The sequence below is a fragment of the Anser brachyrhynchus genome (genome assembly GCF_964034855.1).
Source record: "Anser brachyrhynchus genome assembly, chromosome: 7".
NCBI lineage: Eukaryota > Metazoa > Chordata > Aves > Anseriformes > Anatidae > Anser > Anser brachyrhynchus.
In genome coordinates this window covers 39,494,820-39,519,652 of record NC_137701.1, presented here as the reverse complement: position 1 = coordinate 39,519,652, position 24,833 = coordinate 39,494,820, and the positions used below count along the sequence as shown (strand labels likewise).

General features: G+C 41.6%; 1 protein-coding gene and 1 long non-coding RNA gene across 13 annotated transcripts in view; one reads left to right on the top strand and one right to left on the bottom strand.

The window, feature by feature from the left end:
• The window catches only part of MBD5 (methyl-CpG binding domain protein 5), a 134,683-nt gene that overhangs the window by 17,246 nt on the left and 92,604 nt on the right, over positions 1-24,833 (bottom strand). For 10 of the 12 annotated variants that reach the window (XM_080599203.1, XM_080599214.1, XM_080599204.1 and 7 more), the window contains 4 exons: positions 20,808-20,910; positions 19,827-20,007; positions 14,454-16,592; positions 125-1,153 (listed from right to left, as the gene is read on the bottom strand). In XM_080599203.1, the coding sequence (XP_080455329.1) occupies positions 125-1,153; positions 14,454-16,592; positions 19,827-20,007; positions 20,808-20,910 (3,452 nt within the window). The remainder of the gene's footprint in view (positions 1-124; positions 1,154-14,453; positions 16,593-19,826; positions 20,008-20,807; positions 20,911-24,833) is intronic. The other 2 variants (XM_080599205.1, XM_080599206.1) reach the window with 1 other exon arrangement.
• Positions 1,140-11,550, top strand: LOC308197916. The gene is made up of 2 exons (XR_013953429.1): positions 1,140-1,230; positions 1,347-11,550. It is a non-coding gene; the product is annotated as an uncharacterized lncRNA (long non-coding RNA).

The window sequence follows — 24,833 nt, the reverse complement described above, 5'->3', positions numbered from 1 at the left end:
TACAAAAGCCTTATAAAAAAAAGTATGATAAAGTGTCATCTTTAGAAACTAGAATCCGAAATTCCCCCTCCCCAACCCTCTTCCTTTTTTTTTCCTTTTATATCTGTGAAGAAATTGAACTTACCAAGCAGACCTGTCCCCAGTAGAGGGTTAAGTAGCTGTGGCACCACAGAGTTATTGTTGAGTTTAGCTGGACCAGATGTATTCCCAGCATTATTAGATATGTTCAGCAATGTTTCTGCCATTGACACCACTGCTGTCCCACCACCCAGGGTTGAGACAGACAGTGCTGCCACTGCTGATGATGTAGTGGTTGTGGTAGTGGTTGCCTGGGAGGAGGTGGCTATGGAAACCTCTGGATGATTAGCGGTGTTGCCCGATGCAGAGTTCAGGACACCTCCCACCAGCTGGGGATTCAAGGCCATTAATGCTGAGGCCCCAGAGACAGCTGGGAGGAGCAGGGGGTTAGAAGTAGTGTCAGTGCCTGAAAAGCTTGGTATAGGGTTCCCCAGGGGGTTGGTTAAAAGGGTCTCAACCCTGTTGCTTTCTGACTGATTTCTTGGCAAATGGTCAGGTGGGGCTGTCATCTGTGTTACTGAGGGCAAAGGGTTATTTTGCTGTTGCAGCAAATCTGAGATGGTCAGATTGAAAGATGGTAGGGGAAGCATGGCAGCTGCTTGGGCTTGATTCTGGAGGAGGGTTGCTAGAAGCTGAAAATGAACAGGTTGCAATACCTGCCCATCCACGTCACTGGAGAGAAAAGCTAAAGCAGCATTTACATTCGGGTTGAGAAAACCTAAAGGGTTGAGGTTGACCTCAGACTTGCCTTCTCCTGCTGAAGGCTGCAGTATATTTAATAGATTCTGGTTTAGGAGATGTTGCTGATTCACTGGCAAAGAGATAGGTAGAGAACTGAGGAGGTTTTGATTCAAAGAATGTGGAAGATTGTTGTTTGAAGAGCTGTTCTGCGGGAAATGAAGCGAGTGTTCATGGCCAGCGAAAGGGAAATCGCTCCCAATGGGCAGCTGGCTCTGAAGTGGGTTTCCAGCTGCAGTAGTGACTATAACACCATCTTGAAGAACAGATGTTGTCTTTGTGATGGCAGGTTGGCTGGTGCCAGCTATGGCTATTGATGATGACGGTCCTGAACCCCCTGCAATGCAAAAGAACAAAAATATTAATAGCATGCTGCCTGCTGGGAGACAGTCATCCGAGTTACAAAGCAGCTAGGTCAGTCCAAACCAGCAACGCTTGATACCCATGCACACGAAAGAAAATGCTTTCAGCATCCAAACTTGAGTGTTTTCTTTTTTTTTTTGGTTTGTTTTTTCTTTTTAAATCCGAAGGAATCTGCCATCAACTACTTCAGATACTGCAGGCTGTACCACATCTCATCAGAAATTCTCAAACTATACGCTTCTATTTCCCTTCAATTTCTTTGAGTGGTAATTTAAGAGGATTTCATTCATTACATATTTTGGTAAGTGTAAAACTAAAAGCAACCGTAACTTCATTTACTTTGTCATGGACCAATAATAAATTAACTACTAGGATGAAAGATCAACGCAAGGCATGAATGATGCTCTGTGAAAAGTGAGATGAAACTCTAAATGCAGATGTGAAAGCGATGCTCTTCTTTTTCCAGCTGTATTCCATTAATGGGGTTTTGGATAATTATTATCTAAAGCATTATTTTGGACTCCTAGAGAAAAAAACACAATGATTATAATTAACAATTTACAAAGAAAAAAAAAGTAAATAATTGGGTTGGTCTAGTCATATCCATCACTTGGCATGAAAAGAAGGATGAACTGGGTAGATTTGTGATGAGGGAAGAGGGAAAGAATAATAAAGTTTGTTTGGGTATCTTTGTACCCCTTCACCACAGCTGAAGTATAAAGTAAATTATTCATTGTCTTTTACTTCAGGCAGAGTGGTCACGCACAAGAAACATACAAGAGGAGGCCTGGAAAATTAAAGCAAGTGAAATTACCTTGAAGTACACCTTTCTACTTTATTCATTGGAGAACAAACAGTAAGAATATGTACTGAAATTATATACTGCATACATAAAATATATAAAAGTATTAAACTGCGGTTTTGGTGCAATACAATTATTTTCTGTTCTCAATTGCCCTGCAAACATAGCTGACACAATAGAGATCAAAGGTATTGATTATCAGAAAGCATCAGTCATAATTTTTCTAAGCAAATACTATTTGGAAGGGGATATGTAAGTACGCTTTTAACCAGTAAGAGCAGAATCCAATCTTTACATCACTTTTAACTTAAAACACCTTTTTTTCAAGTACCGTAACATATCGACAGCCCAAAAAGGTATGAAATGAACACAGTTCATGAATCACTGCACTGAGCTCAGGAGAAGAAAGCCCATACGCTCTCTTGCAGGTACCATGATCATATTTCTATACAGAAGGAAAACAATAAATTAATGACAGGTGAAGGAAGAACAAATTGTAATCATAAAGCACAGGTTATCGTATTCTGTTGAGAGGAGAAATACGTTAGAGCAACAAAACCAGTTTTGTGACAAGCACATTTCTCTAGGCAGCAGTTTGGAACAAAAAATGCATAAGCATTTGGGGGGAAAAAAACAAACCATGCACTGAAAATATATATCCCACTGGAGTCCCACTTACGGCTGTGGGTTTAAAATTTCAGATTAGGCAGGAATGGCACATACTCTGTCTTGACACACCAAGAATCGGCAAACGCCTCATAAATACCTGAGAAACCAGCACCCACGCCCTCCCCTTTTTTCTAGCTGGGAAATACAGACTTCCAAATCACAGACACCCTCCCAAGAAAAGTTGGTGAAGAGCTGCTAATACGGGAAGCTGATCAGATGTTATTCAAAACCGCTATGAAGACACTAACGGCAAACCTCTTGGTACAGGATAAAAGCTACTGCTGTGGCACAGGAGTCTGTTTGCTGCTGATGTGTCCGTCCTGCTGCTTACCTACTTCTGGATACAAGCAGCCTCTGACAACATCTCCAGCATGGAACATAACAGCAAAAGGAAGATTGTTTCAGGCACATCTTTATAAATCAAGGTGCACGTGACCTACTGAGATGACATGCTGAAAAGACTTCAAGTGTGCATGCCCTTTCTTTTTCTTACCCAGGAGTTTTGTTTTACGTTGCTACTATCGTAAAGAAGCTTCATACAGATGAGAAGCGTAACTCAAAATTAATTTCAGCATGCATTAATATTTATTTTTTAACACATAACCATAAACTCTGGCTACTCAAATCCAATTAGGCAAATTCCAGAGAACCTACTAACCTCCAAAATATTTGGAAACACATTTTAAGATAAGTTACATAAAAATCTTCATGATCTTTGTGGCTAAAAGCAAATTCTTTGAGTTTCACCGGAGAAAAGAAAACGCTCTCACTTAAAATAGCTCCAAACTCTCCGTGCAGGCTTGCAACGGCTCGGTATGCTCCACAGACCAGTGACGTACATTAGCTATCACACACGGTTCTTAGGAGAGGGCAAGGCGCTGGGGGAAACCCTTCTGGCTTACAAAAAGCTTCTCGTTTTTTTATATCAGTATTCAGAATTGACTCTCCATGGATCTAAATATCAAGAAAGGTCCCAAACTACAGATTTAGGAAATACAATCACAAAATAACGTCATCTCAACAGAAGAACCAGCGACACCACTGTTAAATGACACAAGATGGATGCCTGCAACACCTGAAAACACACAGGGCCTCTTAAATGACGGTGGTAGAAAAATGGCTCACTGAACCAAAACTGCCACTACGCTTGGAGACACTTCATGTTACTTTCTCTAGTTGTAATCTTGTTTAGGATGGACCAGGTAGTACCACTGGAATATCTTCACGTGGCCTTCTACGTAAAACCTTACTGTCATACAGATAAAATCCGGCCGTCATCAGTTCAGCTTAACCTACAAGATCAGTCAGACATATTTGGCTTTCTAAAGCAGGAGATTGTTTCAGGCTGTATTTTTGGGGATGTTTCATGACGTACTTGTGGGGGAAACTCTTTGCTCCCACCGTAGGGGAAATTACCTTGCATACAGTTACATACCAGCAGCCAAGGCTGGCTTCCCTCACTACTATCACTTGCACTCAACGTGTTAAGCAGCACACGGATATACCTGTAATTCAGCACGAGGAAACCATTCTATATATGGTGCCCTCATGAACACAAACCCCAATTTTTGTATTTTCAATCGGACCTAATCTCTATGTCTGATTTACGGTCCTATTTTCCATTCCACTCAAGTAAGCGATCACACCAAAGACTATCTGCTACGAAGCAAATCTCAGACCTGTCAGACTGTTGCTCTAGGCTTTTGTCGAACACCGGTCTGCTTTCTATCCCCCATCAAACATTGCTTTTGGAGATCCAACCTGAGAGCTCTAGAGCGCATTCGACACTTGCTCTTTCTGCATATTAATCAGGTGATTAATTGCTGCTGGGAAAAAATATCTTGATGGATTTTGAGCAGAAGAGAGAAAAGGTGCACGTATTTCAGCCCAGGCGTGCAAAGTTCAGGAGCTGAAGAGGTGACGCGCAGCCAGAGCTCCGCAGCAGGAGAACAGACAAGCGAGTCGCTTGCTGCTGAGACAAGCTGCCTCAGACAGACACTACTGGTTGGCGTAGAGAAGTTTGGCATTGGGTAGTAGCTAATGCAGTATTTATAAGGGCTTTCTGGGGTAGATCTATCCCTACTAATACACTGAACCACCAGAACAGGATTTGTCTCTCTCTTCCAAAAGAGCATCCCCACCAAGTCAGTATTTCAGACGAAGAGATGCATGCACACCCATCCGCATTAAAATACAGGGCCGCTGAATGTTTGGCCCCAAACCAAAACACAAAGTCTGCGTTACTTTTTTCCCTTACAAAACATGTATAATTTCCACCATTTAATTCACAGCACCACAACAGCCCTCAGAGACCTCTGCCCTGCCCCTCCCCAGTTTAACACAAAACCTCCGAGGTCCGGGAGGAAGAGGAGCAGCTGGGGCTTTTTGACTCACGAGGAGGAAAAAAAGCGATGGCCAACACCAAAAGTGAAGTTTCGTAAAAAGATGGTGCTTTGAATCCTGGAAGGGCAGGGCATCGTAATGTTAGCCCTCAGTAAACAGCAGTCCTTATTAATTAGAAGCTCTTAAGAGTAAACGTAGAATGACAAAAAGATGGAGGAGTTAGACTAAAAGTCAAAAAAAGCCTAAGACAAACGTAGGCTTTCAACTCTTGCATGCACGGACGTCTGCCAAAAGTTCTTTTGCCTGTTGTTGAGAAAAAGGAACTGTCTTTGTAATGCACTGAGAAGAAGAAATATCCGGAGTGCTAAAAAAATAAATAATAATCCATTCATCCCTTAGAAAGTGAAATAAATGTTTTGGGAATAAATAGATGGAAATTGAATGGGATATACTTTTAAAAATTATTCCTTCGTGGGCTACAGTGTTTTATTTATGTGCATTTTTTGTTTTCTTTTCTTTTGAAATAATGTTTATTTTCCTTTGTGGCTTTTATCTGTTCCTTTTTTCAAGGTATTGCTTGACAGGTATTCTTAAGCAGATGCAGTATGTTATGAAATCAATTAGCATTCAAGGAGATTCACTGCCTGCTCACTTAAAGACATTAGAATAGAAGATATTTGTCATTCCTATATCAGCATTGTTTTACCAGGAAAAGAGAGGATCCTGTATGTACACATGATGCTTTTGGGATGGTACGATATAGTCGGAGGTCTGTCTAGTTTTGAATCCTGCTTTTTAAACAAGTCTAAGTTTTAACATCAATAAAATTTGGACAGCAAGCTTCAATGGCTGTGCTCAGAAAGGGAAGCTGGGGTATGAGCCACTGATATCAAACTGAAAGAGTCAAAACCACTACAGTATTTCTGCAGTGGATGAAGAATTGCGTCTGCATAAAATTATCTAGGAGCAGTAACGACTGTGAATAATGCTCCTTACAAATCAGACAACTCAAGCCGAAAGCAAACTAGTACAGTCTTCATAGATACTAGAACCATTTCTACCAAATTGAAGAATGTTAAATACGCGTGCGTTTTTCTAATTGCAATTAAAGTATATCCTTGAGAAAATGACAAGACAAAGAATATTTTACAAAGTATTCCTCTATAAGAAACTATCCATCAGGTATTCTAATGCTTCAGTAGTTACGGTACATTGCTGAAATTTGTGAAGTAAAAATAATGGATAAGAGAGGTGCATTAGGTACTCTGGAAACTAAAAGTGCTCAAAAATGGTTAATGCGGGACATGGTCATTAGACATTAACATCTAAAGCATTTTAAGAGTTGAAAACAAAGAAATGTTTTTCACGCTACTTTGCCAGTTCTTAAATTTCTGCATCTTTAATAAAAAATGCAGCTAGATTTATTTTAATTTTTCTTTATAGCTTTTTTAATTTAACAAGCGTCAAGTTTTTGAAACCCTCATCAGGAACTCACGGGCACCTCCTTGGTCATGGGAGGTTTTAGCAGGAAGCTTCCTCCCTCTCCTAGGGCAAAACTCAGAAGCAGTGGCAGAAGAAATCTGTAAGATTTTGTTCAGAAAGATCCAGACAGAGAGGGGAGAGGAAATTTTCACTGCGTCCCTTACGCTGAGATTACAAAGGGGTGAAAGTACAAAATATCACCAGCCCTGGAACTACTACTATGGGGATCTCGGAGCATTTGTGCAGCTCTCACTACAGGGTCGCCCATCCCGCAAGGCCTCCGGAAGCTCCCACCATACGAGTATGAAGTAAGGATTAATACCAGCTTACAGACACAAGCACACAGTTTCCCTAAGTGGCAATATTTTTAAATCTGCAATTTTAGGAGGCTCAGCTTTCAGAGAACTATGATCGCTAATGGAAGCGGTGTGACCTCATATTCCTTCAACATTCAAGACAACACGTTCCTGCTTTAACTCCATATTCCATCACTTACCGATAAACGTAGGACCAACAGCTATACATTTTAATAATTACATTCTCTGTATTCTTTTAGAATGGAAAACATTTGAGATATTTATCTGCTATCACATTTGCTCTAGTGCTTTCAGTTCCGAAGAAACCGTAATTCAGCAGTTAACCGCAACCCACTGCCAGGTGATTTCCTTATCGAGATTGCGTGCTCCCTGCAGACCACGGAGAAATCACGAACAACAGACCGATAAATAAAATGTTCATCTCGGGCCAGCAGGACCAGTTAAAGCCAGGACTGGCCTATTAAGGTCCAGCACCCTGCCCCAACAAAAGGCGCTCGCTGCCCACCCGTAACACCGTGCGTGCAGGACCCCAGCACGCAGCCTCGGCAGCTTCTGAAAAGTAAGGGCAGAAAGCCCAAACCAGGTTCTAGGACAACAGAAATGCTTAGAATTAGGTATTTACTTAAATACTTGACTAAATTTCAATCTTGGTTCTTCTCCTTGTTCCCATCTGTTCTGACTTCTCTCCTACACCGTACCACCACTGCTGTTTTTAAAGTGACTTTGGGAAAACTCTCCTTACACGCTCAGCTGTTAGCGGAAGGCAGCAGCAGTTTTCAAGGAAAGAAACCCGACAAGCCAACAGCATGCAGATGAAGGAAGAGTTTTCAATATTTTGTCAATGTTGGCATTTAGCCTCATCTCTTCCTCTACCGTTGCCCCACTCACAGCTGTGGGAGATGCGCTGCGAATCAAGTACAACATTTTGTTTTTCTTTTTCTTCAAATTTGGGAAAATAGAAGTGCAATAAAAAGCATTACTGCTTGCCACAGTCCCCTCTCCAGCCTCTAGCAAGTCTTGCAGTTGCCCACTGGTTCTGGTTAGTATTTTCAGAAGGCGTGGAGAACTAACTATGTATGGGAAATCTCATATATGTATTTTTTTTTCCACCATCACGTCTTTAAAGTAGGACTTTCTGCACTATTATTATCACTATTACTACAAGTACTTTAACTGTTATTAATTTAAATTCTTAGAAACATGTATGGCAGTTAAAACCATAACTAGGCAGAATCCTGGTTAACAAAGACCGCGAGTTACAGCAAATTCAAATTTAAAAACCCAAACCACCACAAGAGGAGCCTGAGCTGTGTGTCTGAGCAAGCTCCGTGCTCGGTAAGCGGAGCTCTCTTGTAAACCTCATGGTAGCAAGGCTGTTTATGCCAGCGATATAAAAATCCCCCGTTAACAATTACAGGTACCTAATGTGATCACCGATGCCTATTAAGCCAGTAATTCCTTTATGTTCAGAGAACGAGAGCGGTTTTGTGCACAAGACCTCTATCAAGAGTTAAAAGGAGCAAATAAATTGGAATAGGCATTCCAATGGCAGGGGAGGGAGCAGCCCTCATCTACCATGCATTATCATACCTGGAAATCTCATTCTTCATATAGAAGATTTTCTTTACAGTTCGTATTTGAAAAGGAAAATAATCACAATTTTTCTCCCCAAAATAAAGAGAGGGGAACACAAGGCAAAATGTGGAGGTCAAGCCAGACTGCAAACAGCGATCCCTTATTAATACTATTTCCCCGCCTACCCCCTTCCACCAAGAAAAGTCTCTGTGTGCTTATACAAGCACCGAAACCCCAAATCAATAGAACAATTCAATTGGCTTTACAATTAGAAGAGTAGCTGCTTGGCATCCCGTCTAGGGGTTAAGTTTAATAAGACACTCTTCTCAGACACGAGCCCCATAAAGGATGCCAGGCAGCCACTCTTCTGAATTTGAAGCTGAAAAGCTCTGATTTTATAGTTCCGTGATATACAGAGGTAATCCTGGGGAGCAAATCCAGAGGCTCACATATAAGAATACGCCGCTTTGTACACCTTTAAGGTGACATATTCTAAAATACCCTCTCTCCGTACCCTATGCAGTTTGTACCACAGATTTGTATTTTTCATGTAGATTAAGGATAAATGCTTTAGTTAGACTAAAGCAATTCATTCCTCGGGAGACTTAGCTTTGCACTAGAGGCAAAAAGCAAGAGAAAACAACCCATTACAAACAGTAGAGAACTGGGACATGCCCTCAAGACCGTACCCCATGCTGGTGAAGAAGAAAAAGGCAAAGGCCGGTCTGATTTGAAGGTATTTTTCCTCTGAATGGCGATCTGATTATCGACAAGATCATTTCTGGTTCTGCCAGGGGAAGACAATCCCCGATGGCTCCACTTGCAATACTCCAGCCAACTCTAAGTTCGGCAGAAAAAAATCTTACATGAGTCCTTCAGGTTGCATCAGGATGAAACCCTGATACACGAGGCTGGTTATAATAGTTAACACAGCTATAAATGATCTGAGCAGTCAGTGTGGAAGCACTGCAGTCCTCTTTGCTTTCCTAAGTTCAGTAAAAGGGCAATAAGAGGGGGGCCTGAGCTGAACAGATCCTAAGATCAAATGCGACCGTCATTATTGGTCAGAAAGAGTCTGTGCACACTTAGGCTGTGAAATTTCGTTAAGACTCTTTGTTGGCATACCCAACATGTCCTGTGCTAGCGCGTTTCAATGCCTGGCGTTCTCACAAGAAGGAAACCATTCACCTCTTTGATGCTGAATGTACCAGCTTTCTGCCCCTGGATGTTGTCACTGAACTTCTGTCAACAGAGTAAAAATCCCAGAGTCACAGAACCACCCAGGTTGGAAAAGACCTTCCAGACCGTCAAGTCCAACCCCACCAAGCCCAACCACCGACCTGACCTAAGTAATTCAGGCCTCCACCTTTTCGGACACTGTCCAATAATAAATACCTATAGGCAGTGGTACCATGGCTATAGCCATACTTGTGTAAAAGAGCAGGCTGCAGGGCATTCCCAAGGGCTGGAAAAATCTGCATCCAGCTCGATTCCCTGGCACCTGATCTGCTGACAAGCTCACGGTGTGGGGGACAAGCCTGGTTTGGGCTCTTCCAGGAGGCACAGCAGACAGCCCTCAGCGCTCATGGTCTGATCTACAGCCACCCAGATGAGTTAAACGGTCCTCCTTTGAAATCTCCAGTATGTCTGCATCTTTCACGAGAAGCGACCACTCAGCACACCACCACATCCCAGCTCTGGCTTCCTCAAGCTGTGCGCAGAGCCAGGAGCACCCCGAGTTCCCCCGTGCACTTCTGGGTTTTGTGCTTCCGAGTTCCTGCCCAGCTTCGCTTTCCTTCCTTCTGTTTTGCAGCGTCACTGATCTGACCGCTTGCGTTAAGGCTATTAAATCAAAGGCTCCCGAAACCCTTCCTTGAGTCACTGTTTTCCAAGGCAACATTCCCAATTACATTACGCCACGCTTGACTGTACTAAAATAAATTCTGTTTGAGTAGGAGAGAAGCTCCAAACTCATTTGCATTGCTCTCCTGTGTTCCTCCTATTTAAATACATCTGAGAACTTTTCCTATTCTGTAAAATTCACTAGTAAAATTTTATTATTCTGAATCTCAGGAAGGGATATTGCTTCAATACTTTTTTTCCTCCAAATCTGTCCTCTATTTGTCACTATTAAACTTGTAGATTTATAGTTTCTCATGTTTCCGATGTTCTGATATTGGAGATCTTTTATTGCCTTGATTCCATTTAGCTACGGTTAATCTATTAGCTTCCTTGACTTCCCTCATCAGCCATATTGGAGCTTTCACTCCCAAATATTTTTTTCACTTGTTTACCTCTATCCCCTCCTTTAGACGTTTTGCGTTCCTAGCAGGATTTGCGACGCTAAATGCTCACCACTTACACCCAGCGAACTTCTGAACCAGCTGCACATCCAGACAGCAAGAAGGAAACTGCCTCAGCAATAAGGTCTGTGGCACAGAGATGCGGCCCCTTTTTTACAAACATCACACAAATACAAAGCCTACTTCTGGGAGGCACAAATATTAGGAGGAATAAATCTTAAAGCCACCAAATTAGCAAATTGGATAGTGCCTTCAGTTTGTATCATAAGTCTGAGGACTCGATTCATAATGAGAAATTCAATGTCAGAGTTGGACAGAAATACTGACACTACTCATCAGAAAAAGTGAGACTGGAACCCAGTCTCCTGGCAGAAAAATGGCCTTTTTCCAAAATGAATAGCTGTAAATAACCCATACAGATTTGATGCTAGCTCCTCCTATAGGACTGCTACTATAAAAGTGTTTTGCAACCCAAATACTATAGGAGTATAGTATAAGGCAGGTGTTGTTCATAAAAATTAATTAAGCATAATAGGTTTTCAAGGGCTCAAAATGGGAAAAGTAAAAAAGCTCTCTACTGCATAAACAGAAATTTTAATTTTTACATTTATTCGTTTTTAATTCCATCACACTCACACTGAAAATCACCTGGAAACTAACAGTATTATCTGGAAAAAGAAAACAAAAGCCAGAATGAAACCCGGTCCGTGTGGTTAAAGTATAACTAAAAGCTCAGGCAATAAGCAGCCATCTAATTGCGGTGATTCGCAGCCTTTTCTCTCCGGAACTATTCTCTGATTAGTAGCTATTCTCAATACTGGCACACAAACAGAAAACAGATTTAGCAATTAAAATACATAGAAACAAAGCAAAAAAAAAAGCCACAAACTCAAATATGAACGCGAGTTTCCTGAGGACGACTTATTCAGCTACACTCCTCTGTACACACGGCTCCTTCTGCATCTTTGACACAACAAAACTCATACACCAGAACTGCCAACCCGCCACGGCTCTGTGCAGAACAATTCGTAACACACCTCTTAGCATTTCGGTCACATTCTACATCACTGAACGCAGACTAGCAACAAACTTTTATTTTTAAAGGTTACCATTAAAGCAAAATTCTCAACATTTCACACTTGGTTCAAGGCAAGGATGCTTCCATTCCACTGCAAACATAGCAAAATATCCTATCGGGGTTTTCCCAGGCAGTGGATTAGGCTCAGACGTGATGCCCGAGCCACATGCCTCCGCGATGACTCAGGCAGGAGGCTGGATGAAGGTTTATGCACCGTGCTAGGGCCTTGCCTCTGGGAATCATGCAAAGGCACCGGCTTCTGAAATTTCATCTTAAAAAGAAAATGGGTCTCTAGGCTTCTAGCCATCATGGATATTCAGAAAAAGATATATGGATATATGCAGGCTGCATGTATTTTACAAGCATCAAAACTGACGAAACAAACCCCATCAGCAGTGAGGAACAGAACAGCAGCAGACTACATGGAATTACCATTTTTCATTTGGATGAAAAAAAAAAAAAAAGTGTTAAGCCCCTACAATTATACTGCTATAATTCTAACAGTTATCTCTAGGGCACCAGAAACGCCATCCTTCTCTGGTTTAACTTGAGTTGCTTGAAAGAAGGTTTCAGGTAAATCAGAAGCCGGCAGAGAGCAGAGCAGGATTTCCCACACGGGGTTATATATCGGTGTATCGATGAGGACAGAATTGGCCGGTTGTGTTGAAGCCTCACTTCACGGGGTTTGCCAGTAGCCTCTAACAGCAGCGTGCAGCCCGGTGTGCTTGCACATTGTACGGATTCGTTGTGCCGCTGCTGTCCCACAGGAGTCTGAGCGCCGATGCCACTACTGTCTCTTCCTCATACAAACATTCGTCTTCTCGGGAAGGAACTCAGCTTGCCTGAAGACAAGGGCCATCATTCCGAAGCACGGCCCTGCACGAGGAGAGATGACGATGGCCATGCCACCAGCCTGAGGACAGCTCTCACGAGCGGTGCCTGCTCCTAGCAGCAGGGCATGGCTGCAGCACGGGGCTGGGGTCACAGCGATGGCACAGGAACAAGAAGATCCCACACCGGGATGAATTTCGCTTCTCAGAAGCCCACTTTAATAGCCTTTGCGAAACATTTTATTGAAAACTTTTAGACAGTACAAAACTTCTGTTGATCAGTTCCAGCCTGAATTCCCTGCGGGGATCTCGAGCCTTGCCAACTCTTTCCCCACATGATGCAAATGGCTACTGCTCAGCTTCTTGATGGCAACTGCTGGCACACGGGCTCTTATCTCACATAACGTTCAGTCTCTTCTGTCCTCTGCAGGGCAAAGCGGTCCCACGTTGCAGTAACTTCACAGCTTTCTTCAGCTGTGTGGACAGTGACAGTCCGGGAGAACCCACACCACTGACCCCCACTGGCCTCAAAAGAGGGGGAAACCCAAAGAGCTCTTGCAAAAGAGATTTTGTGGTATGCTTAGAGGGACACGGAAGCAGGCTCCTTGGCAAAATGAGACCTTTGTTCTGTTCACAGGAGAGTACAAGGTCTCAGAATAGAAAGAATATACAAGGCAAACTTCTTTGTCAGCATGACAAGGCAAAACAGCCGTGCCAGGATTAATAGCTGCTTGCTCGTGACACAAACCACTGAGACAGCTAAGGAAGAAATGCCTCATTTCCCCAGGAACGGAGAGAAACCCTTAGAAGTCATTAGCAAGTATGATCAGCAGGACTTTGTAAAAGTATTTTTTAGCTATTTAATTCAGTTCTGTATTTCAAAGAACAAACAGCTCTCTTAGGGGAAGATCGGGAATACATATCAGGTGCTTTCTTGGCTGAATGACACGGACAGCTTGCACGCTTACGGCCACTTTCATTCGACCTGACGTGGTTTGGCTATGATTGTATCAAACACATACTTTGACAGATAACCAAGCTGAAAAACGGAAATATCAGAGGTTTTCCTTCCCGCTTAAGAAATTAACATAGTATTACCTTTCAAAAACTCATACTTTGTTCAGCCAACAGTCGTCAAATGAAATAAACATTTTTGATCTGTCTCCCTTTTACCGTTAACCAGTCCAAAGACAGTACCAGTGGCATACCTGCTTCCCCTCAACGTCTTCACTGATGAACAAATCAGGAAATCCCGCTACACTCTTCCAACTGAACACACAGTTTATTCAACCATTTAATTACCAGCACAGCAAAATTATCACGATAAAGGCAAACACAGACTTTGCACTCCCGCTCCCTGCACCCCAAAAAGGTTACTTTGAAAACTTTTATATTCCTAGTATCTGCTTCAATCTTGGACAACAACTAACTATTTAACGCAAGTAATAAAGAACATTGTATAACACATGGACATAAACTACCAGGTTAGCCACAGCCTTCCAGGGTTGAAGTAGCACGGCATGATGCAGAAAAACAATTTATTTGGGCAAGAGACAACAACTGAGGTCTAGGTGTGTACAAAAGCGCACGGATTTTATTTATGAACAGGGTGTAGAAGTTAAGAAAAGCAAGAGTCATAACCGGAAGGAGGCCGGGATCGTTTTGTTCAGAAAAAGGGAGATATATTTTAGGCTACCGCTGTTTTTTCTTTGTTTTATTTCTGAGTATCTGGATATTAGCAGGAAATAGGCATACTTTTCATACTGGCAAACTCAAATTTAGAAAGTAGGTAAGTAAAAGGAACCCATTTAAAAACAGTCATCATATATTTCCAAACAGTCAAACATAGGGGGATCCTTTTAAAAGGAGACATACCTGCTTCAGGACTTGTTTGATTACAGCTGCTAGCAATGCTGTTTGGTATCACTGGAGTGGAGGATGCCTGGATTCTTGACTGAGGTGGGTTCGGATGTAATGAATTTCCTAAAGCCATTCCTGACTGACTGAGCATCCCACAGTTCCCGCTAGCCTGCATCTGATTTATTAAACCTGCGAGATGGTTGGCTGTGCCTGGGCTAGTACCATGGACAAAGTTAGTGTTTGTGTTCTGGCAGTGCAGACCTTCCCCTCGTAACGGTAAACTCTGCGCCAGCGAGTTCTGAAGAGCGCCAGAATTCATACTGGTGTCTGCGAAATGCATCTGGTTACCAGAGCAAGGCAAAACAGTATTTGAGCTCCCACAACTGGTGGTACTATTGCTGCTCATGTGAGAGCTTTGACAACTCATGGACTGAAGTAACTGGGACATAGAGCTGATGGGAAACGAGCTTTGACTTTGCTTCCTTATCGAATCAGATCCAGCTTTGGAAACTCCAGAACTCTCCAACTGAGACTGTCTCAGCAAACTCAACACCGTGGTGGTTGGCTGCTTTCTTTTTCTCAGAGGATCTTTTTGCTGAGACATCAACTTATCTCTCAGTGCTGCTCGACCGCTTTGCCCTTCAGTCGTTGGTAGAAGCACATTGGCTGCAGGAGGGAACATGGTATTTAAAGTGCTATGTCCTTCGTTGTTGCCACCGCTGGCAACAGGTCCAGAATTGCTACTGCTGTTATTGTTGTTACCAGCAAGTTTATTTTGATTTGCTAGCTGTGCTTTGGCTGCTGCTGAGAGTAAACTACTTGCTGGAAAAGAGGCAGCATTGTGCTGGTTCAAGATCTGATTTAAAGGCATTCCCAGCAAACCAGGCTGACTCTTCAAAGAACCGCTTCCAGCCGATGCAGTAGAAAAAACTGCATTGTTTGGAGGATTTAATACATTACTCATTCCAGCAATTAATGGGTTAGGGATGTCCTTGTATTGATTAAGTCCATCGTGCTTGGTGGAAGGGCTAGATGGCATAGATGGTCTTGGTGACCCTATCGTTGACCTTGGGGACCGGGGAGGAACTTTCATACCAGTACAAGATGACTGCGGTCCTACTGGAGGCAGCAGGAAATTTCCATGATCTGATGACGTGGAAGAAGAACGTGATCTTTGGGGAGAAGCCTCGATCCTTCCAATCCCGGATCCCATCATATGAACGGGGGACGTCACTGGCGAAGGAGATAGGGAGGTTGAAGCTGAATGTTGAACTCTTTGAACGTGACTTCCATGGTTCATGTGACCGGGTTTTACCGTTGGCAAAGGAAGATTACTTGGCAAAGGGACGACAGCAGGAGGCATGCTTACATTCATCACGGGTACCTGAGAGTGGACATTTGAATGGAAAGTAGTTGGGTTAATGATAACAGGATTCTGATTGACTGGTTTGCTAGGAATAGGGTCAAGTATGCCAAGTGGATCCTTTTCTGATGTTAATGGCTTTTTCTGAAGAGCACAAGAAGGCGGTGGAGGAGGTGGGGGCGGACCTTGGGGTGGTTTATGGTGGAACATTGCTCGTGGTATTTCCATACCAGTTGAAAAATTACACATGGTTTTTTTCATTACAGGGCTTTTTGTGGTCAAGGTTGGGGAAAGAGGTATATTAGTCCTTCCAGCCATTGCACAGGATGACTGTATGGGAGAACCATGTAGCATTACTGATGGTGGAGACAGAGGTGTCCTGTTCATGTGAATAGGACTTGAGTTGGGTGCTCCATGAAAACTGGGATTGTTCCTTGTGAAAACATCAGGGCTTCCAAGTGGGTCAGTCCTAGGAGAGATTGAGCCATCTCCATATATCTGCGATCCTGATGAAGCTGGACTGGGCATCCCACCATGACTGCCACGATATGGAGACTTCTGTCCAAGTTCATTACTACCCAATCTCTGCCTAGGATAGACAGAATGAAGTTCTTGTTGCTGGCTTCCAGCCATTTCTTGCACATAAAGCCTACCCATGGCATTAGATGCCCCAATCATCAACTTGAAAGGAGTCTTACATTCTGGCATCACAGAATTTGTAATTCCTTCATGTGATTTATTCCTCATCGATCTCGGAGTTGCTGCTCGAGTAGGAACTACCGGAGTTGCACCTGGTATTAGAAACACAACAATTACTATTTTGAAGTCTGGTATCACACATTTCAGTGCACAACTACTGTGCGTGAAAACATTCATAAAAGCCTTTTGGCTAAACTTTTGCTTAAACAGAAATAATAGTTAAATCACCAAACAGCTGCTGGAATGGTGCACACTACCCTGCTGCATACTGCAATTGCACAGACCACAGCTCCATTTTCCATATAAAGCCTGCATAAATATGGACATCTTTAGATCTTGGGCTTCTTAGGTTTAAGCACGCTTGCTACCCACATAAATGTATTTCAGCACTATCCGTCCACAACATCAATTCCTGAAGTTATTTTATTTTTATTATTCCCCCCTCTTTTCAATCTTCTCTCTAACCATCGATCATTTCCAGTGTCCTACACCTGAATCTCCAGCATCATCGCTTCAGCTACAGCACCAGCTAGAAGAGCTGGCAGAACTATCGCAGGGAACAGGAGCCTCTGGCACCATCTATTGAGTACAGGAGGAACAAGGTCCAAGAAGGGTTTAGACTAATTTCCCCTTGCCCTACAGACAAAAAGTCCTGCCCCAAATGTTGTACCTGGTGAGGATGAATGGGGAACCGTGCCATACAACTTTGGCCTGGATTTCTATTCAGCAGATCACTTAATTGCACAGATCTAAGAGGACATGGCTGAGCTAGGCAGGGTGCAGCGTCCCCGCTGCTCTGCATCACTCACTGGCACTGCAGGCACCGAGTGTCAGTCTTCTGAGTTAATCTCTTCTTGGGAACTGCTTTGCTAAAAAGGTGAGCACGTTATATAATGTCCTGCAATATTTCACTGAATTAAGGCTTTTCCTGCAGCTTCTGCAAAAAAATTAATTTGGTATCAAGTACTAAATTCAAGAATGGGCTTTACCTTTTATATTTGTTTTCAGGATAAAGCCTTTGAGGGTATTTATATGTGCACGTGTGAACCCCTATGCTATGGAAAAAATTACTGTGTTGGGACTAGACCTTCCAACATGCACCAGATTACTTTCCTTTTCTACCCACTAATATCAGTTTTGTTTAAGAAATAAATATTTTTTCAATATTTTATTTTCAGAATACCCTCCACAGGCAGCTCCAAGTCTGATGGACTTTCTGCCAGCTTTACTGCTCTGGGAATTTGTAATTCAGTTTGCAGTGTGAGCTCAGCAAAGGAAAATGAATACATTCTTGGCATGCAGCCTCTGAATATGCAAACTTAAACTTGAGTAGTGAGCTACATTTCATGTTCAAATGAATTCAGAGGTACCTTTAAATTCCCCTGCTCACAAGAACTCAGTTCCCTTCTTTCCTCCTCTCTAGCCATAGGAGACAAATGGCACTAAGAGTCCTGCCTTCATCCTATTTACTCAACCAGCTACATCATGACAGAAACAAACACGTTCCTTTCCTCAAAATATAACTTAAGTCTCATTCTGGGGAGAAATCTCAAGATTGAATTACAAAACATAATATGTACAGGAACCCTCACATTTAATGCTTGACCTAAGCATAGGGACAAACTTACGTGTGCACAACTGAAATGACATTCTGTTTACAAAGGCAATGTATTGGGAAGTTTTATTCTTCACTTGATGGACAAAATTCTGATCAATAGAGACGATGTAATGAGTACATTCATATCTTAAATATGTATGTTTCCCCTTCTTAATTTTGCCCTTTATTTTTCAAAAAAAGAAATGTAATTTAAGTAGAGATAATAAAGAATAATAAAAAATAATAAGGAAAACGCATAGTAATTTGGGAAATTGTACTACTCAGTCTTAAAACAAATGTACATTGCAAAAAAAAAGTACAGTTTCAAAATCATATAAGGCAATCTCAAAGTGCAACAGTACCTCAGTACTATGAACGTCACTGGTATCTTAGTACTGTCTACATAACTAAAATGATTTATTTTTATATCCTTAAAGTTTTCCACTTTTATTCAGGCCACAGAGGGCTTAGCAATTAGCCCACTATTATTACAGCAATGCAAGGATCTCTCAGAATATCAAGGATCATTTCCCAGATGTTGTAGGCATCACAGTATATAACCATAAACTTACAAAGCTCTATCTTAAAAGTAACGTCACTCCTTCATCCTAACTACTTGGATTTGTAAGACTGCTTTAGAACCTTTTCTTGTAATCCTCAGAAAGTACCGAATTTTCAGTTTACTTTTCTATGCAACTCTGGTTTTGTATCTGTTTCTTTCAGTGATAACTTTGTCATTTAATTTAAGTCGCTTTCTGGTGGCCATTCTCTTGATGTCTTTATTGACAGTAACTGTATCTCCTTTCAGGCACCATTTTGGTGGGCTAAACAAGCTAAGCACTTTTAGATGACTTTCATAAAACAGGTTTTGCACTTGCTTAATAGAAGAGCCTCTGCTCTATTTCAGTTTGAGTGCCTCTAGCGAGAACAGCAGCGCAGGAAGGCAGCAAGCATTCAAAGACATTTGTACTTCTCTGTCTTAGAATCACATTGATCTGCACCACACTGCCATCTGGTACTGCTCACAGGCATCTTTGATCAGTTAGTATATCTAGGTCTTCTTTCTCAATAATTTACAGCTAATAGCTTTTTTCACTAGTCCCCAGGTGAATAACCTTACAATTAAGAGGATTTGTTGCTATACCTTTCCTTTCACTCCAGGTGTCAATGATCCCCCAGTTTTTCAACGTTTGGATCTTCTCGTGTTTTTGATAGCACCTATCAGTTTCATCCATCAACAAATTACTTCATTTTTGTTGATATGGATAATTAAAATGCTAATCCAGGTTGGTCCTAACAAATAATCCTTGAGAAATTACAGTGGAGATCTTCTCTAGCTGTATATTCTGCCTTGCAATACAATTTCCCATTTAGCTAAGTCCTTAGCCACATTCTAATCCCTTTATAATCACTTTATTCAGCTTCTCTAATTTCCCATGTGACAGAATATCAGACATATTACTACAGTTCCAAAAGATGAGAGCTAATGTATTTTCTTTGTCTAGAACAATCTGATATCTTTTCCAAGAAAATCATGCTCTTAGTCTGGGATGACCTGCTTTTTAGACTCATTTTCTACCTACCTATATCTTTCTAATTACTACCTCCATTTTCAACTTCACTGTTTACTACTGCAATTCCAGATATGTAAGAATTTTGGGGGTGTTCTTGTATAGTAATTATAAATACAAAATTAGTTAAATAAATAACCCTGCATGATTTTACTCACTTGTTCCACCACCAGGACTGGTTAGAACTAGTGAAGGATGCGGTGCTTCCATGCTTTTATGAAGTGTAGCCACAGCAATAATTTTCCTTTTATGTATGCATAGTTTGGTGACATCTTCGTCCGCTTTAACATCTTCAGCAGTTCTCTGCTTCACAGCAGCTCCAGGATCAAAATTAAAGACCTGAGAGTAAAAATTCCAACATTTAAAATAACGATTATAGCCAGCAGGCTCCCCAAATATACCTAAACCAAAAATTTTTTACATGAAATTAAATTTTTCTCTGTTCCTTAGAGCAGCTAGATAGGTCCTACATTGTCCAGGAGATACCTTTACAGCATGTTTTGAAATAAACAAAGAGCAAATATAATAAGCAAACAGAGCCATAGAAGTCGTCATTTAGCAAAAGAGAATTTTAACACCCCCCAGTATAAAGGGGAGGAAGGGAAAAAGAACTATGGGTGGTTGAGATGGCTTTGTGTTTAGAAAGAAAAGAAGAGTTACAATTTGCATGCAGATGATAAAATTGTGTTTTTCAGGGTGTTATAGTGATTCAACACTTCTTGGAAATATTATGAAAATTACATTTAAAAGTAGCTGTTATAACTACATACACTTATGTTTACTCTAAAATACATAGGATCAACCCGACCCTAGCAGCTAGTTAGGAGTCTTCCATAAACCAACTCCTGCTGAAGCTATCATGTACGAGCCTCACACATCAACACAGTGCTGTTGATGGTAGGTTGCCAGTTTAACAGGAAAATGTTCAACCACCATAAAGACCGGGTCAGATCTTTTCCATGCGCGGAGAAGGCAGAAAGGAGATTTATTTAATGGTTTGCATTCTATGGTCAATCTCTGGGCATATAGCACTTCTCTCATTTTATATAGATGATGAGAACAGAAATTAAGTCATTAGCTGACAGAGCAGAAATTCATAATCCAAACAGCACAGAAATCCAGAATTATGATTTCTTTACCTTGGGAAGAACAAGAGGACATTCTAGGCCACACTTGCATGTTCCATCAGTCAGCAAGTAAGTCTTCACCTGCTCCAAGCAGGATAATAAAGACCCACTGGGACTGCAAAGAAACAAAAAAGAAAAATTCAAGCAATTTGATAGATCAGGACTTCTATCAACCATTCTAACAGCTCACATAGACAGGGTTTGACATAAGGCACCTAAGATTTCATATTTAGTTTCACAGTACTTCCTGCTTTTAGTCAAGAACTGAGATGACACGCATCAAAACCAGTAAAAAATAATTAAGATTTTAAAAGACGATTTTACTACAGAAACACAAACGTGGCAAGTGCAAAGGAAGTAATTGAGATTATTGGTATTTACTATTCACATTACAGTCCTGCTTGAAAGCTTAACTGCTGCCTAACGACACTAAGATGATTTTTCTCTAGCTTCTCTCCCATAAAGTGCAACCCACAGGCGGACTGCAGTCCCCACGGACCTCCTCCCATCCCATCCCTGCAGTTCCGTGGAGGCATGACAGTCACCTGTAGTCTCTAGGACTGTGACCTGATTTAAAAGGAAAACATCACAAACGTGTTTCAAGAAGTGTGAGAAAACCCAAAGAGAAAAGGAGGAACAGTAACACAGCTGTTGTGGCTGGGTCTGTTAGGTGCACGAACGATTTGGTTTATTCAGCAAAAATTTTGACCCTCTCAGTGAAAGTGAGCATTCCACCGAGAAGCCAGTCCGGAGAGTCTCTGATAAACGGCCCTCGGATTTCTCTAACTCCCACCAGAAAATCATTATCTCCATATCCAAAAATAGGACACTGGAAATTCTGTTACGGCAAAATCACTAATTCATAAGGTGAAAAAAGTTCTCATGTCACAAGCCTCTCACTTCCACACGGTCCTTTATTACATCTAAACTGTTTATCAGGGAACGAATACAGTAATTTGTGAGGACTGGCTCAAACCCTGCTTCTTAATGGCAGCTGTGAAAAGCCCTTATTTTAACCAAAACAACTTGAGTGGAATAGTTTGGGACATGGAAACAGCCAAGAGTCAAAATTCCAAACGCTGATGAACTTTTGTACTTCAAACCTCATGTATAAACACCTAATTATGCACTGCAAGGCCTAAGCCAGCTATAAAGCAACATCTGCAAGTGACGTTTAGAGTTATGGTAACACTTTAAGTAAGCAACTCATTTGCCAGCCCTGCTCTGAAACGGTCACTTTAGGGAGAATCATTTAGGTCGAATATGTGTAACAGGGACATTCTGAAGATAAAAGCAATCTAAAAATAACGGTGGAGGTGTGGAGAAAAGTGACTAAAAGGCCTGAGGGCCAAGCCTTCACACCCCGAGTAGGCACACAGGGGCAGCTGCTCGCCCCGGCGAGGTTCACAGCTGGATAGGTAAGAGCTTCCCGCAGGAGAACACAGGCTGCTGTTTCCTCCGTACTACCCCACCCATGTGCAACATCGCTAAAGGGAAGTTCTGTGATGCTTAAAAAGCTCATTTTAAACGGCACCTCTGGGATTATGCTCTGGAGTTAGGATGCCGCTTTATTGGTTAAAAAAAGAGAAGAACACAAGTCCCATTTTGCAGCAAGAACTAAGATCCTGTAAAATTTTGCCCATCGGTGCTCCCCTGGCCTGGACCAGAGGAGTTTTCCTGCCGTCCTCAGAGGGAGATCGCACAGCAGCTCAGCTCAGCACCGCACACAAAGCGTAAGGAGAGCATCGCCTTCGGGAGGAAACACCACCGTTCAGCCACTGGCGTGCAGCAGCTGAACCATTCCAGATGCTACGGCCACTGGTTACTTCCGAGTAACACTATACCATTAGAACTCATTCTTTTTCTGTTTCTAGAAGAAAGCAGTTTTTAATAATGTTCCTTTGTGCACAGTTCTCTCAGTTTATTCCATTAATGAGTATTTACAAACAGTAACCTGAAGAAGAGATCCAGGTACCAGCAGCACTGTTTTACTAAGAAATCACTCAGCCCCATGCTTTCACCAGGTAATAAAAAACTAATTAATGGATTTTATTCAGAGCACCTGTTGACAGTTGATGGAACAGCATGTATGCTTTATAAGGAAGCACAAATAGAACAAGTCCTTATTCAGCTGGAATCATCCATACCAGTTAAATCACGTCAAAGCTTAATACATATACTAATTTTTCCTTGGATAGCTTTTGGGTCAGTATTGTTTGGCCTCTCCTTCTCTCAGTAAATGCTGTGAATATTTTCAGGGTGGGTGCTCGTTCAGAAGGGTCGTGCAGCTAATCCAGAGAGGCTGGGGAAACTCAGCCCTTGAAGATGCAGCTGGTGAGACCAACAGCTGACCCGACCGACTGCTGCTCACACGGCACATCAAGCAGGAGGCTGGATTAGAGGACTTCATCCTCTAATCAACCCATCCTCATCCTCTACCCAACACTTCCTACTCCATGTCTTTCATCGAATAAGAACACGGACGACATCAAGTGCATCCTCTAGCCTTCCATTAAGTAGGCTGGCTTACAGAAGGCTACCAGCAGACCAACCACTGGATTAAGGAGGGGTAAAAACAAAACAGCATGGACAAAACTTACAGAGAGGGCAGAAATAATACCAGCTTCCCCACGCTGAAAAAGACAACTGGTAGACTTGATTAACAGAGTCAAGTCAACTAGAAAAAAAAAGCAGTGTTTTGCATAAAGCAATTCAGGACAGAAATATTATCAAAGTCCTCCTGAACAAAGAGAACATACATAAAAAAATGACTGAAGAGTAAATAATTGTCAGATACCAAAATTTAGTAGTTTATGAACGTGTAAGACATGCTCTCGAAGAAGCAGCACAATCTTCATGGCCTGCTTCTTACAGCTGTACAAAATAAAATTCAAAAACAGGTAGGATCATTAGGTAGGTATATAAAAACACCAAGGAATTTTATGTCTTAATGCCTGCACATAGGGATGACAGAGGGAAAACAAAACGAACCCAAACAAAACCAAACACAAACCAAACAACTGCTTTTTTCTCATTGATTTTTTAGAAAAGGCAGAGGCTCAGTAAATTATAGCTATAATGAGAAATACAAGGGGAAGGCAATTTATCTTTGACATGCGTATCACTGACACGGACTTAGTTTGATTCTGCTAATTGCGAATATAAACAAGAAATCCTGGAATGCATTTGATCTTTTACGGTGGTTTAGTGTAAGACTGGAGTATGCTGTGACTCATTAAAGAATTTTGTATTGTTAATATATAAAAAGTTGCATAGAAGTGGTTATTTTAATCACAGAATAGTGGAATAAGATGAAGCAAGTAACAGATTGATAGTCATTTAGATTCACGTAATGTAAACCTGATGTACCTACATTTTGTTAAAGCTAACTTTGGTCTTTTTCCAATAACATTTAATTTGTAGTATGTTTATCTGAACACACTCATTTAATAGTAATTTCAATACATTTTTTGTGACTGTTCCAGGATGAAGCAAAAAAAAATATCTAATAAGCTAACAGAATAAACAAAATACCCAAAACTTTGGTTTTAGGCTTGCATTCCTGTTTTTTCTACACCAGAAATGGAAGGAATCTACAGAAGTCAGTCAGTTGGTTCTGCGATGAACACAGAACCTTCACAGGGTATATAGAGATGTTTTCTACAGCTACTCGCTAGTTACCCCACTTAACTTCCTTTCAAAAGAGAGTAAGTAAACCAGAAAAGTATACTGGAGGTCTGGAACTAAAATGCAGAAAAGGCCACGGAGAAGAGTTACTGAATGTCAGGATAAAATTGTGTGCTGCTGCATGAACTGAGCTGAAGGCTTGCTGCTGACAGAAGAAAGTCCCAGTCTATCTTACCTGCCACGAATTATTTGCATGCCTGGTCGCTGCTTGGCACTTGACCAGCAAAGGTTCTTATAAAAAGCCAGTGCTGGTACAAGGAAAAGGCAATGAGAGAGACTTCTCATCATCTTAGGTGTGACATAACGAATCCTCTGGCTAGTTTCATTGTAAAAGGTTTGAATAATAAAGGC